At 45.3% G+C, this 14791-nt stretch overlaps 1 protein-coding gene across 1 annotated transcript; it reads left to right on the top strand.

Annotated features, from left to right (window-relative positions):
• The first annotated feature begins 13308 nt into the window (after positions 1–13308).
• Positions 13309–14265, top strand: LOC117887558 (olfactory receptor 14A16-like). The gene has a single exon (XM_034790206.1). The coding sequence runs from the start codon at positions 13309–13311 to the stop codon at positions 14263–14265; it is 957 nt and encodes a 318-aa protein (XP_034646097.1).
• The last annotated feature ends 526 nt before the right edge of the window (positions 14266–14791 follow it).

Raw genomic sequence — 14791 nt, forward strand, 5'->3', positions numbered from 1 at the left:
TGCCAAAGTCAATTTTGAAAATAAGACTTAGGTACCTAAATAACTTGGTGGGGTTATAATTTTACCCAATGGCAGTAAATGAAGGAGAATCTGTGTGCGTGTAAGGGCATGGCTACACTTGCAGATGTAGAGCGCTTTGAGTTAAACCAGCCTTCATAGAGCACAGTAGGGAAAGCGCTGCAATCTGTCCACACTGACAGCTGCAAGCGCTCTGGTGTGGCCACATTAGCAGCTCTTGCAATAGCCACAGAGAGAAGTGTGTTGTAGCTATCGCAGCATGCAAGTGGTTGCAACATGCTTTTCAAATGCGGGGGTGGGGTGGGGTGGAGCGTGACAGGGAGTGTGTTGTATGTATGTGGGGGGAGAGAGTGGGTTTTTTGGGGGCTGAGAGCATGTCAGCATGCTGTCTTGTAAGTTCAGACAGCAGCAGACCCCCACTCCCCCCCCGCTTCTCTCTTTCACATACAGCATTCCACAGTAATGGTTTGCTCTGTGTCGGAGCAGATAAGCATGCCGGATGTCAGAAACGGAGCTTTCAAAGGGCATATCCGCATTCCGGCAGCGATTCCAAAACAATGACAAGAGTGGCCACTTGATTTAAGAGGATTATGGGACGTTTCCGGAGGCTGATCAGAGCATGGTAATGCAACACCTCGTTCAAACTGATGCCTGGGCGTTTCAGCCAAGGCGCAGCAAGCATTAATCTTCTCACCGAGGTGGAGTACCAGGAGCGCTCTAGCCGTGGAGTCAGAGCACTCTACATGCCTTGCCTGTGTGAATGGGTAGTGAGCTAGGGCTCCTGGGGCTGCTTTAATGCACTCTAAGTCGCAAGTGTAGCCAAGCCTTTAGTGTCAGTGTGTGAGTGTGTGTGTTTATATGAGAAGAAGAGGGAGAATGTATAGCGAGACAATGTATAGCCAGGTCTACACTGGAAAAGTTTTGCTGATATAGCAATACAAACAAACTCTCCTAATGTAAATGTACTAGTAGTTTAGCTGGTATTGCTTACACTGGTTCTCTGAGACAAACAAGCCACACCACAGAAGCATTTTTAAGCTGGTTTAACCATGTCTACACTAGGCGTTTTACCGGTATAGAAATGTTGCAAAACATCACACTTCCAAGCTGACATTGCTATGATGGTGAAAGTGTCTAGTGTAGATTTGGCTTATGTGTTTCTTTTTGTGAGATTACATTATAAGTGCAATGTACTGAGACTTTGCTTTCAGTGTGTGTTTGCTAGTCAAGTGCACTGCTCACATGTGTGTTGTTGTCAGTGTACATTATTGTGAGTGTATTCCTGAGTTAAAATCAATGTCCATGTGAGTTTTCTATTCCTGTGTGTGTCCTTGAGAACATACATGATGTTAATGTACAATATCATGTGTTTATTACTGAAAAATATTGTGTAACTTTTGTGTGTGTTGTCAGTGCTTCTTCTGGAGTACGTGTGCATTATTGTTGTGTTTGTGAATACACAATATTGTGTGTTTATTAGTGGAAAATATTGTGTGACTACATGTGTGTTGTGACAGTGGATTATTGTGTGTGTGTTTCTACATATACATGATTGTGCATTTATGGGCAAATATTATTTTGTGCACGTGTATGTTTGGAAGTGAACATTAATAATGACTTATCTCTGAGTCTGGTATAAAAATCACAAGCTGCTGTCTTCAGGCAGCTCCTAAAATGGTAAGAATTTGGTCCGTTCAAAGGTGATGCCTACAATGCATCATTTCCTCACATGCCAAGTCCAGCTCATTTTAGGGGTCCTTCAATATTTGTATTTGCTGCTTTTTTAATTTTAAAACAACATTTTCAATAATTATTTTGAGCCACATTTTCAAATGTCGCTTTTATTCTGCATCCTGAAAGGAGTGAAGAATTGTGCAAAAAATTACATATTTGAACTTTTATTTTCAAGGGAGTCTAAGGAAGTTCATGAAGTAGATCGGAATTCAGAACTTGTTCCAGGCCCAGGTCCTCCAAGGTATTATGCAACCCAGCTCTCATGGGACTTGGTTTTTGGTTTACCACTGACATACTTGGTGGCTCTGGGCAATAGCCAATACTTGGTGCTTCACAGAAGGTGAAAAAAAAAAAAAGCCAAGCCCTTGGAAGTAACAAGATAGACACAGGGCTAGATTACAAAGGGGTTTAGGCACCTATATACGGAGTAAGATGCCTATTGGGATTTTCAATACCACCTAAGCAGGTTAGGCCCCTCTCAATGAATGTTCATGGGATTTAGCCAACTAGCTCACTTAGGAGCTTTGATAAATTCTACTGGGTACCTGTCTCCATCTTTAGGTGCCCAAATCTCTTTGTAATCCTGGCCTACAGGTAACACAGAAACTAGGGTGAAGTCAGGGTACCATGCGGGATGCCCATTTTCGATTGAAAATCCATGAATGTATGACATTTTGCCTCTGGGCCAGTCCTTCTGAGCTGTTTAGAGCTCCAGGGAAGTCCCTGCAAGCCCTTAGAAATTAGAGAAGGATAGACAGCCTTCTACAGCATCAGACCTGTAGTGTCAGGGAAGCTCAAAGTCAGCTACACACAGCTCATTGACAGACAGCATCAGGTTTCAATCTAGTTCTGTTAGTTCATTCTCAGAGTGACGGGTGAAAGGGCTCTTACATAGCTGTGTCTTTGGCTTCTAGATACTACAGCAGTAGGAACAATGGAGATAGAGAAATAATGACCAAAGAATTCTGGTGCTTGAGGATCGAACGCATCACAAGTTGGGGAAAAATCCACAGTGATCAGCACAGTAAGTTCACTATTTCTATAAAATATTGTTGTGGATTAATATACAGAGAATTGTAAGACCCTAAACATCAAATTACAATTTGAATCCTTTAAGGCTTTAGCTGTCAATTAGGTCAGACATCTAGACCTAGTCAGAAAAATATCAGTGCAAAATTTTGACTTTTTATCAAAGCCTGAAATCAGAATTTTTTTTAGTATTTGTCAACCAAAAATGGACAGCACTTTCAGCTAGGGTGACCAGATGTCCATATTTTATAGGGACATTCCCGATTTTTGGGACTTTTTCTTATATAAGCTCCTATTACCCCCCACCCTCTGTCCCGATTTTTCACATTTGCTATCTGGTCACCCTACTTTCAGCTCTGATGCACTAGCCAGGTACACAGGAAAAACACAGGGAACTTTTGAATTTCATTTCCTGTTTGGTCAGCATGGCGAGCTCAGCAGAACAGGTGACCATGCTGTCCCAGATCGCAAACGAGCTCCAGCATGGAGAGAACTGGAGACACTGGATATGATTGCTGTATGGGGAGAAGAATCTCTGCAGGCAGAACTTCGATCCATCAGAAGAAATTCTGATATATATGCCAAAATCGCACATGGCATGGTGGACAGAGGCTACACCAGGGACACACAGCAGTGCCGCGTGAAAATTAAGGAGCTCAGGCAAGCCTACCAAAAGAAAAAAGGAGGCAAACGGTTGCTGCGGGTCAGAGCCGCAGACATGCCACTTCTATGATCAGAAGCATGCCATTCTACGGAGGGACCCTACCATTACCTCACCATTGTCCGTGGCAGTCTCACACAACACGGAGGAGGGTTTTGTGGATGAGGAAGAGGAGGAGGAGGAGAATGCACAGCAGGCAAGCAAAGAATCCATTCTCCCTGGCAGCCAGGACCTTTTCCTCACTCTGGAGCCAATACCCTCCCAGGGTATATTGTTCCCGGACCCTGAAGGTGGAGAAGGCACTTCTGGTGAGTGCACATTTGTAACTTCACTAAAAGGGTTAAAAGTAATTCTGTTTAATGTTTCATTTACCCTGAACAATTGGGATGCATTCATAGCCAGTACATGGAAAAGTCTGTTAATGTGTCTAGGGATGGAGCAGGAATCCTGGAGGTACTCTGAAAGCCTTTGCAGAAGGTTTCTGGGGAGGGCTGCCTTATTTTGTCCTCCACGGTAGGACACTTTACCATGGCAAGCCAGTAGCAAGTAGTCTGGAATCATTGCAGCAGAAAGCATGGCAGCGAAATGTCGTGGATTTTGGTCAGATGAATACAACATTCGGTCTTTATCTTTCTGTTTCAGCCTCAGGAGAGTGATATCATTCATGGCCATGTGGTTAAAATCAGGGAATTTTTGTAAGGGAACAGTAATTCCCTCTGACTGATGATCCCCGGAACATTAGACCCCGATCAAGCTGAGCTGTTTGCACTTGGCTAAAAGGGATCACCCCAGAGAATAGCCATGCGGGGGAGGAGGAAGGGGAAGAGAGGAGTGTGCCGCACATCCACCCTAAAACCACAGCCCCTCCTTTTAAACGGCAACCGCAGCCCCTCCTTTTAAACGGCAAACCCAACTGGCATTGATTGCTATGGGAAAGGAGGGCGCTGCAATTTGAAACCATTCCCACATGTTATGCACGAGGAAGAAGCCAACCCTGCATATCCTTTGGCTTACCATGGCTGCCTGCAAACTGAATTCTGTTGCCCAGCCATGTGTGATGTGTCACCATACCGGCAGGTGCTCAATATAAAAGGAAAAATGCAACCTTGTACATAAAGGACATGTGCTGACTGCTGTAAATTGCATGATTCACTGTGAAAGAGTCTCCCTTTTGTTCTCAGGAATGTATCTTCTTAAATGTTACTCTCCCTTTTTATCCCCCCTGCAGGTGCAAATGTTTCTATGATCCCAATATCAACTCCATTCCTGAGGTTATCACAGATGAGTAGGCAAAAAAAAATGCTCTCATGATGACATGTTTTCAGAGCTCATGCAGTACTCCCGCATTGATAGGGCATAGCTGAATACATGGAGGCATACAGTGACAGAGGCCAGAAAGTATAAAGTGAGCATGATGAGAAGAGGCAGGAGGCAAAGCTGAGGCTAATGGGGGAGCAAACGGACATGATGAGGCATCTGGTGGAGCTGCAGGAAAGGCAACTAGAGTACAGACCACCGCAGCAGCTATTGTGTAACCATAAGAAAATAAGAATGGCCGTACCGGGTCAGACCAAAGGTCCATCTAGCCCAATATCCTGTCTACCGATAGTGGCCAATGCCAGGTGCCCCAGAGGGAGTGGGCCTAACAGGCAATGATCAAGTGATCTCTCTCCCACCATCCATCTCCATCCTCTGACAAACAGAGGCTAGGGACACCATTTCTTATCCATCCTGGCTAATAACCATTAATGGACTTAACCAGCATGAATTTATCCAGTTCTCTTTTAGACGCTGTTATAGTCCTAGCCTTCACAACCTCCTCAGGTAAGAAGTTCCACAAGTTGACTGTGTGCTGCGTGAAGAAGAACTTCCTTGCATTTGTTTTAAACCTGCTGCCTATTAATCATAGAATCATAGAATATCAGGGTTGGAAGGGACCTCAAGAGGTCATCTAGTCCAACCCCCTGCTCAAAGCAGGACCAATTCCCAACTAAATCATCCCAGCCAGGGCTTTGTCAAGCCAGGCCTTAAAAACATCCAAGAAAGGAGACTCCACCACCTCCCTAGGTAACGCATTCCAGTGTTTCACCACCCTCCTAGTGAATTAGTTTTTCCTAATATCCAACCTGGACCTCCCCCGCTGCAACTTGAGACCATTGCTCCTTGTTCTGTCATCTGCCACCACTGAGAACAGCCGCACTCCATCCTTTTTGGAACCCCCCTTCAGATAGTTGAAGGCTGCTGTCAAATCCCCCCTCATTCTTCTCTTCTGGAGACTAAACAATCCCAGTTCCCTCAACCTCTCCTCATAAGTCATGTGCTCCAGACCCCTAATCATTTTTGTTGCCCTCCGTTGGACTCTTTCCAATTTTTCCACATCCTTCTTGTAGTGTGGGGCCCAAAACTGGACACAGTATTCCAGATGAGGCCTCACTAATGTCAAATAAAGGGGAACGATCACGTTTCTCGATCTGCTGGCAATGCCCCTACTTATACAGCCCAAAATGCCGTTAGCCTTCTTGGCAACAAGAGCACACTGTTGACTCATATCCAGCTTCTCGTCCACTGTGACCCCTAGGTCCTTTTCTGCAGAACTGCTACCTAGCCATTCAGTCCCTAGTCTGTAGCAGTGCATGGGATTCTTCCGTCCTAAGTGCAGGACTCTGCACTTGTCCTTGTTGAACCTCATCAGGTTTTTTTTGGCCCAATCCTCTAATTTGTCTAGGTCCCTCTGTATCCGATCCCTACCCTCTAGTATATCTACCACGCCTCCTAGTTTAGTGTCATCTGCAAACTTGCTGAGAGTGCAGTCCACATCATCCTCCAGATCATTAATAAAGATATAAAACAAAACCGGCCCCAGGACCGACCCTTGGGGCACTCCGCTTGAAACTGGCTGCCAACTAGACATGGAGCCATTGATCACTACCCGCTGAGCCCGATGATCTAGCCAGCTTTCTATCCACCTTACAGTCCATTCATCCAGCCCATACTTCTTTAACTTGGCGGCAAGAATACTGTGGGAGACCGTATCACAAGCTTTGCTAAAGTCAAGAAATAACACATCCACTGCTTTCCCCTCATCCACAGAGCCAGTTATCTCATCATAGAAGGCAATTAGGTTAGTCAGGCACGACTTCCCATTGGTGAATCAATGCTGACTGTTCCTGATCACTTTCCTCTCCTCTAAATGTTTCATAATTGATTCCTTGAGGACTTGCTCCATGATTTTTCCAGGGACTGAGGTGAGGCTGACTGGTCTGTAGTTCCCCGGATCGTCCTTCTTCCCTTTTTTAAAGATGGGCACTACATTAGCCCTTTTCCAGTCATCTGGGACCTCCCCCGATCGCCATGAGTTTTCAAAAATAATGGCTAATGGCTCTGCAATCTCACCCGCCAACTCCTTTAGCACCCTCGGATGCAGCGCATCCGGCCCCATGGACTTGTGCACGTCCAGTTTTTCTAAATAGTCCTGAACCACTTCTTTCTCCACAGAGGCTGGTCACCTTCTCTCCACTGTACTGCCCAGTGCAGCAATCTGGGAGCTGACCTTGTGCGTGAAGACAGAGGCAAAAAAATCATTGAGTACATTAGCTTTTTCCACATCCTCGGTCACTAGGTTGCCTCCCTCATTCAGTAAGGGGCCCACTCTTTCCTTGATTTTCTTCTTGTTGCTAACATACCTGAAGAAACCCTTCTTGTTACTCTTAACATCTCTTGCTAGCTGCAACTCCAAGTGTGATTTGTCCTTCCTGATTTCACTCCTGCATGCCTGAGCAATATTTTTATACTCCTCCCTGGTCATTTGTCCAATCTTCCACTTCTTGTAACCTTCTTTTTTGCGTTTAAGATCAGCAAGGATTTCACTGTTTAGCCAAGCTGGTCGCCTGCCATATTTACTATTCTTTCTACACATCGGGATGGTTTGTTCCTGCAACTGCAATAAGGATTCTTTAAAATACAGCCAGCTCTCCTAATTTCATTTAGTGACCCCTAGTTCTTGTATTATGGGAATAAGTAAATAACTTTTCCTTATCCACTTTCTCCACATCAGTCATGATTTTATATACCTCTATCATATCCCCCCTTAGTCTCCGCTTTTCCAAGCTGAAGAGTCCTAGCCTCTTTAACTCTCCTCATATGGGACCCGTTCCAAACTGCTAATAATTTTAGTTGCCCTTTTGTAAACCTTTCCTAGAGCCAGTATATACTTTTTGAGATGAGGAGACGACATCTGTACGCAGTATTCAAGATGTGGGTGTACCATCGATTTATATAAGGGCAATAAGATATTCTCCATCTTATTCTCTATCCCCGTTTTAATGATCCCTAACATCCTGTTTGCTTTTTTGACCGCCTCTGCACAGTGCATGGACATCTTCAGAGAACTATCCATGATGACTCCAAGATCTTTTTTCTGACTTGTTGTAGCTAAATTAGCCCCCATCATATTGTATGTATAGTTGGGGTTATTTTTTCCAATGTGCATTACTTTACATTTATCCACATTATTCCTGCTCTTCAGGGCGGGGGAAAGCAACTCTCAAAGTTCCATGAAAGTGGCCTTACGCATGCAAAAGTTTTGCAGCCATTGGGAATCATCCCATACCTCCAACACTATGCAGACCCACTAGTCTGTGCTTGTTTGCCGGACCCAGAATCAGCGTTCCACTGTATCAGCATGCCCCAATGCCACCATGATATTCCAATTGCCACATACTGTGCTTTCAGGAAAGTCTGTGTCCATGTCCTCCTCACAATCTTCCTCGTGCTGGCAGCTCCTATCTAGGCTCTGCACAAAGTGCAGGATAATGCGTGGGGTGTTTACAATGTTCCCAAAAACAGTGTGCAGCTGAGCAGGTTCCATGCTTGTCTATGGTGTCTGCACGGATAATCCAGGAAAAAAGACACAAAGCGATTGTTTGCCATTGCTTTCAAGAAGGGAGGAAGGGAGAGAGGGAGGGAGGGGAGACTGACGACATGTACCCAAAATCACCGACAACAATGTTTTTGCCCCATCTGGCATTGGGAGCTTAACCCAGAATTCCAATGGGCAGTGGGGACTGGGATAGCTACTCACAGTGCACCACTCCATGAGTAGAAGTTAGCCATGGTATTGAGGACGCACTCCGCCTACCTAATGTCCTTAGTGGGGATACATACGATAAACTGTATAAAATCGCTTACTTCTGTAAAATCGACCTAATTTCATAGTGTAGATATGCCCTTAGTTTCAGATTTCTTCTAAGGATCAGCTCTGAACTCAAAGTGTCCAGCTGTCATGCAGTTTTGCCAGCCAGAACATTCCACCTTATAGGTAGCTTTCAACCAGCTCATGCTCTCTCCAAGCACCTTCCGTGTGTAATCCATTCGGCACGATTCCAATAACTTCTGAAGCTGAAGGGCCCAACTGAGAGCTAAACTCTGGCTAATAACACTGTAACTTTATTTCCCCTAAAGGGCTGCTGGGGTGGCCCTGAGCACTGGAAATGCTTCCTGCTGTGAGGATCTGAGCCCTGGCTTAATATCTATCTAGGCACAAAAAATCGGCACCAAAACACACCAACGTTAAGAAAAGTTAGATGTAACTCCTTTGGAGTCAATGGGGCTGATTTCCTCTCATTCACCCTGATGTAAAACAGGAGTAACTCCATTGGAGTCAAGGAGCCTGATTCCCCTTTCACTTTCCGCAGGGTAAGTCCATGGTGATACAGTGGAGTATCTCTGGTCTAAGGAAGAGGAGATTCAGGCCCATTGACTCCCTCCCCTGCTGCATCCTCCACCCACTGAACCCCCTTATCCTACTCCCTGAGTGTTTCCCTCCCTCTGCCTCACACAGCCCAGACCCCCAAACAAATACCCGCAGTCCCTAATACCCTCCCTCCCTCTCCACAATCTTCCACCCCACAGACCCTCTCAGCACCTGTTCTTTGAGATTCCCCTTTCCATGGCCCAGAGCCAATTCCCTCACCCAGAGTTCCTGACTGAGCTTACTCAGAGATCCCTGCTTAACCCCTCTGTCCACCAGTTCCCTGCTCTGCTCAGCCCAACTCCCCTAAAATGGCCTCAGCCCCAGGGAGCATCCCCCCACCCCGGCTCCAAACACTTGCCCATTCTCTCCTCCTTCTCCCCATTGGCAAACCCTGGGCACCATTTCCTTCCTTCCCTGCTCTCATCCTTCCTCTGCTTGTCCCAGTCACTTTTCTGAACAGTATTTCTAGGGTGGCCTCTGCCCAGTCGCATCCAGTACACAGCTAACTTGAAGAAATCACTGCCACAACGTATCGCTGAGACAAAATGACCATGAGGGTGAGACACTGACAGGGATCACGAAAGCCTTCACAGTTACATTCGATCAGAGAATGAATTAAACTACCATGGTGCAGGTCTCTAACCAGCCACTCACTCATGGAGAATCACCCTGACGTGGAGGTTAGTGCAGAATTGTCCATTGAGGGGGGGCAGGGTACCTGCCCCTCCCTATCCAGTTGCTTGCTCTGGTCCCTCCAGGAGTCATTGCTCTGAGCAGGGCTGTTTCCAGGAGCCTGGGGAAAGAGGCACATTTAGTCCCATAAAGCTCTGCTGATTCTCAGGGTTGGATTCAGGCACTCCAGGGCCATTCAAGGGACTCTGTCCCCTTGATCCGGTGTCCCATGTGGAGTGTCAGTGGCAGGGACCCCTCAAAGAGAGGCTGGGACAGTGGCATAGGACCCCAGCTCTGTCCCAGAAGAGGAGCAGGTGACTGTCCCCCAACCCCTCGGGATCAGCATGGTGCCCACAGAGAGGCAGGGGGCAGTCATGGTACTCTGAATCCTTACCTCCCCAGCCAGGATGTGTCTGCTTGGGTGAGGGGGTCTGGACTGCTGTGCTCTTCCCGTCCTCCTACACACCGAGACCTCTGCTGGCGTGGGGTTGGTGGAGTCCTCCAGAGCAGTGGGGCTGGGAGTTCATACCCCATGGAGATGCCTGGGGTAGTTCCCTTCTTCCAGAGCCCTTGTCTCAGGCCCTTTTCAGACTCAGGCAGATGATGCTGCAGATGCTGCAGTGGGGGCAGATCTCCCCATCCCACCCCTATTGTTCCAGGCTGTGGGTGATGCAGTATCTATTGCTGGCCCCTGTCAGAGCCGGGGCACTGGACTCTGGTGATTCCTATATTCCTGTGGAACACAGGCAAATTCTGTTTGGGGAAAAAAAGACAAATATTGTACCCAGATCTATGAAAATTCATTAAGAGCTCAAACAAAACTGAATCATGGATCATCTCTAAATAAAATTATTATGCCCCAGATTTTGGTAAAGTGAGGCACAGAGAGTTGAAGTAACATAATTGCATAGCACGAGTTCTTGGCATCTTGTGACCTCCACTCTCTAAATCTCTGGCTGTACTAGTTATCATTTCAGGCTGGTATTCTCAAGGGAGTCTAAGGGAGTTAGGAGCCCAAGATGTACACCCCTTACTCCCATATGTTCTTTTGCGAATCCCAGCCTTCATTATCTGAAATTCAGGAGAAGCCTGGCCTTGGAAGTGAACAAGCTAGACACGGGAGCACACCTAAAGAAGGAGACAGGTGCCTATTGGAATTGACAATAGCATCTAAGCAGGTTAAGTGCCTAACTCCCACTGAATGACCATGGGACTTAGCCACCTAGCTCATTTAGGAGCATTGATAAATCTCCGTAGGTGCCCGTCTCCATTTTGTAAATCTGGTCCATAGATAACAAAGAAGCTGGGCTGGAATCAGGGAACACTGGGGGAGATTTTAGCCCCGTGCTATGTGGGGCTTAGACTTGAGGGACAGAATGGCTCTTTTGGCTTTATCACCTAGGCATCTATGCACTTGCCTGTGGGCCTCTGCTGCTGAGCTGTGCAGGGCTCCAGGGAGTGAGTCCCACTAGCCCTTAGGAAATAGACATGGATAAATCACCTTCCTGCAGCATCGGTCCTTTAATGCCAGTGATGCTCAACGCCAGCTACACCAGCTCATCTGCAGAGAGCAACAGGTTTGAGTCTAGTTCTGTCAGTTCAGTCTCAGAATGAGGAGGTGGGGAAAGGATTCTCGGATACCTGTGTGTGCCTTTAGCTTCTAGATTCTGGTCTATAGATAGATATTGACCAAAGAATCCTGGTGCTGGATGACTGAAGGTGACATATGTTGGGAAAGAATCCTCAAAGATCAGTATAGTAAGTTTGCTATTTCAGTTAAATATGTTGGGGGATCAACATACAGGGGGACATTAAGATGCTAAATAAGACTTACATTATGAACTCATTAAGACTTTTACTCTCAGTTTAATCAATTACCTGCTGCTGATTGGAATTTTTCCACCCTTTGGGAAAAAGTTTACTTTTCACAGCAAACACCAAATAATTTTTTCCCCTAGTTTTTGGCAAATGAAAACTTTCTGATGAAAACTGGATTTTTTTAATCACAAAACTAAAAAAGTTTGAGTTTTCAGTTTTCAGTTTTTTTACAAAAGAATCCCAAAATGTTTGAGGGAAGCAGACAGATTCTACGATTTTGTTGGTGGTGGTGGTGTTTGATGAAAAACCAATGTCCATTAGCTGAAAATTTCTAACCAGCTGTAAATTTTACATAAATTTCAGAACATTAATATTGCCTGATAAGAGCTTGATTTCAAACCCATTTATTCTATTGCAGCTGTGTGATTTCTCTTTCAAAGGGATAGTTATGTAGAGGTAACAATTTAATAACCAGTAAAGTTGGCCGGGCATAGAATGTTTTATACAGACCAGTCTCTTAAAACCCCAGTTTAGAGTTAGGCAGACTGTCTATTCTGACCCCATTCAAGGACATACGGGAGCTCACTGGGAGTAGAACCCTGATCTCCTGGTCTAGCTCCACACTGCTGCCGGCTGAGTATAAAGGATGTAAATGGGTGTGCAGAACTTACACAGAGTAAGACATGGGGACATGTTATCAAAGGTATTTAGGTGCCTAGTGGGATTTTCAGAAGCACCTAGGGGCTTACAACTCATTGATTTCAAGGGGCCTAGGTGCTTTTGAAAATCCCAGTAGGTGCCTCAGTACCTTTAACAATCAGCACCACAGCCCCTCTCCGAAAGCCCTTACAGTCCTAGTAGACATGGCAGAGAAAGGGAGGGATGGGAAACAGAGGCAGAAAGAGGGAAATGACTGGCCTAAGGTCACACATCAGGTCACTGGCAGAGACAAGAATAGAGCTCAAGTGTCCTGACAACCCCTGCACCGCACAGCACAGAGTAAATGATAAAACATAGTGATGATGGAGGGATGCTGTTAGCCCATTGTTACATGCAGACAGAAGTACAGCTGGGAATTGTTGCCATAAATCAATTTGGAAGCAGGCAGCCGGCTGTCTAGGCACAGAGCTTGGGGTAGAAACATCACAGATGAGCTGCTACTTATGATGCTGAGGAGTCTATGTCATATTACCCTACAAAGTGGGAATCAGGATGGCATTTTAGTCTATTAGTATCATGCCCAAGTTGTGAGCTTGGTGATGGACACAATGGGTGGACCTTCTCTGCAAGAATTGTTGGATTTGGAGTGTGCTTTGTTCCATCCTTCATACTGCATTTTATCAAGCCACACCTTGGGCCAAATCCTCAGATCGGGTAAACTGATGAAGCTCTGTTGAGTATAAAGGAGGTTACACGAGTGTGATAACGTGACTGATTGACCGTGAGAGGTAAGGAGCACTAACAACACCTAGTCATTGTAAGTGATGAGTTCTGTGCACCTTTGACATTCATATAATGAGATATTAGGAAAAAGAGAAACAGGCCATTCTCTCTGTCACTCTGATCCTGACCATTGTCCTTCTCATTCCCTCCACAGCCATCACACAGTGTACTGTGGAAGAAAATGTCCAACCAAACTGCTGTGACTGAATTCCTTCTCCTGGGATACTCTGACATTTGGGAACTGCAGATTTTATACTTTATTGTGTTTCTCGTGCTTTACCTAATATCCCTGCTGGGGAACCTTCTCATCATCACAGCCATAGCCCTCAACTGTCACCTTCACAACCCCATGTACTTCTTATTGATTAATCTAGCCATCCTAGACTTTGGCTACATCTCTGTCACCATCCCCAAATCCATGGCCAATTCCCTCATGAACACTAGATTGATTTCTTATTCTGGATGTGTTGCCCAAGTCTTTTTTTACATATTCTTTGCTTCAGCAAATTTTGCGTTACTGACCATCATGGCGTACGACCGATACGTCGCCATCTGCCAACCACTGCACTACGAGATGGTGATGAACAGGAGAGCTTGTGTCCAAATGGCAGCCAGTGCCTGGATCAGTGGTATTATCTGCTCCGCATTGCACACTGGGAACACATTTGCGATATCCTTCTGTGGAGGCAACATGGTGGATCAGTTCTTCTGTGAAATTCCCCAGATCCTCCATCTTGCCTGCTCTGACTCAGACCTCGGTGAAGTTGTTGTTATTTCTCTTTGTATGTTTTTATCTTTAATCTGCTTTGCTTTTATAGTTGTGTCGTATGTTCAGATATTCAAAACAGTGCTGAGAATCCCTTCTGAGGAGGGCAGGCATAAAGCCTTCTCCACCTGCCTCCCTCATCTCATTGTGGTCTCCTTATTCCTATTCACTGGCACCTTTGCCTTCCTGAAACCCACCTCCAACTCAACCTCAGATCTGAATTCCTTGGTGGCTGTTCTGTATTCCATACTGCCCCCAATGATGAATCCTATCATCTACAGCATGAGAAATAAGGAAATTAAAGGTGCACTGAGTAAACTGATAGGTTGGAGGTTATTCAGCAAGAATAAAATGTCTATATTTCTCCACTGATCACAGTTTCATTCTGTGTTTTTTATAAATATAATCGGCTTATGACATTATTGGCTTCATGAAAACATATTCTGCAATATTTTTATGCAGAATTGGGTATTTCCACTAATAAAAATCCAGACAAACATAAGTCAAGAAAAAAAGTAGTTACTATCTATCTATCTATCTATCTATCTATGTACTGCTAGCCATCACCATTCTATGTGATAACCTTGCACATAAAATCAGTAGCCACAGCAAAGTCCCTACTGGGTTCTCTGGCTCTTCTTATTTTTCAGGATAGCAACTCAGACTGAGGTATCAATGCATTTGTTCTTTGGGTTTTTTGTTTGTCTGATTTTTAGTTTATTTTTGTTTAGTTATTTGTTGTTTTTATTTATTTTTTCCAGATGGGTTTGCAGGTGGGAAGGCCTGGAGAGATATTGAGTGTTTGGTTAGACAGGATTTTCAATGTTTGCCTTGTCTTGAGAGTGGTCATATGTCATCTCTTTGATGCGGTTTTCTGAGTGAGCTGAAGGTTTGCCCC

This window comes from Trachemys scripta, chromosome 14 (assembly GCF_013100865.1).
Source record: "Trachemys scripta elegans isolate TJP31775 chromosome 14, CAS_Tse_1.0, whole genome shotgun sequence".
In the NCBI taxonomy this organism is placed as follows: Eukaryota; Metazoa; Chordata; order Testudines; family Emydidae; genus Trachemys; species Trachemys scripta.

Bases quoted from the DNA above. Each gene is read 5' to 3' on its own strand.
- LOC117887558 (XM_034790206.1), top strand. From the start codon at position 13,309: ATGTCCAACCAAACTGCTGTGACTGAATTCCTTCTCCTGGGATACTCT.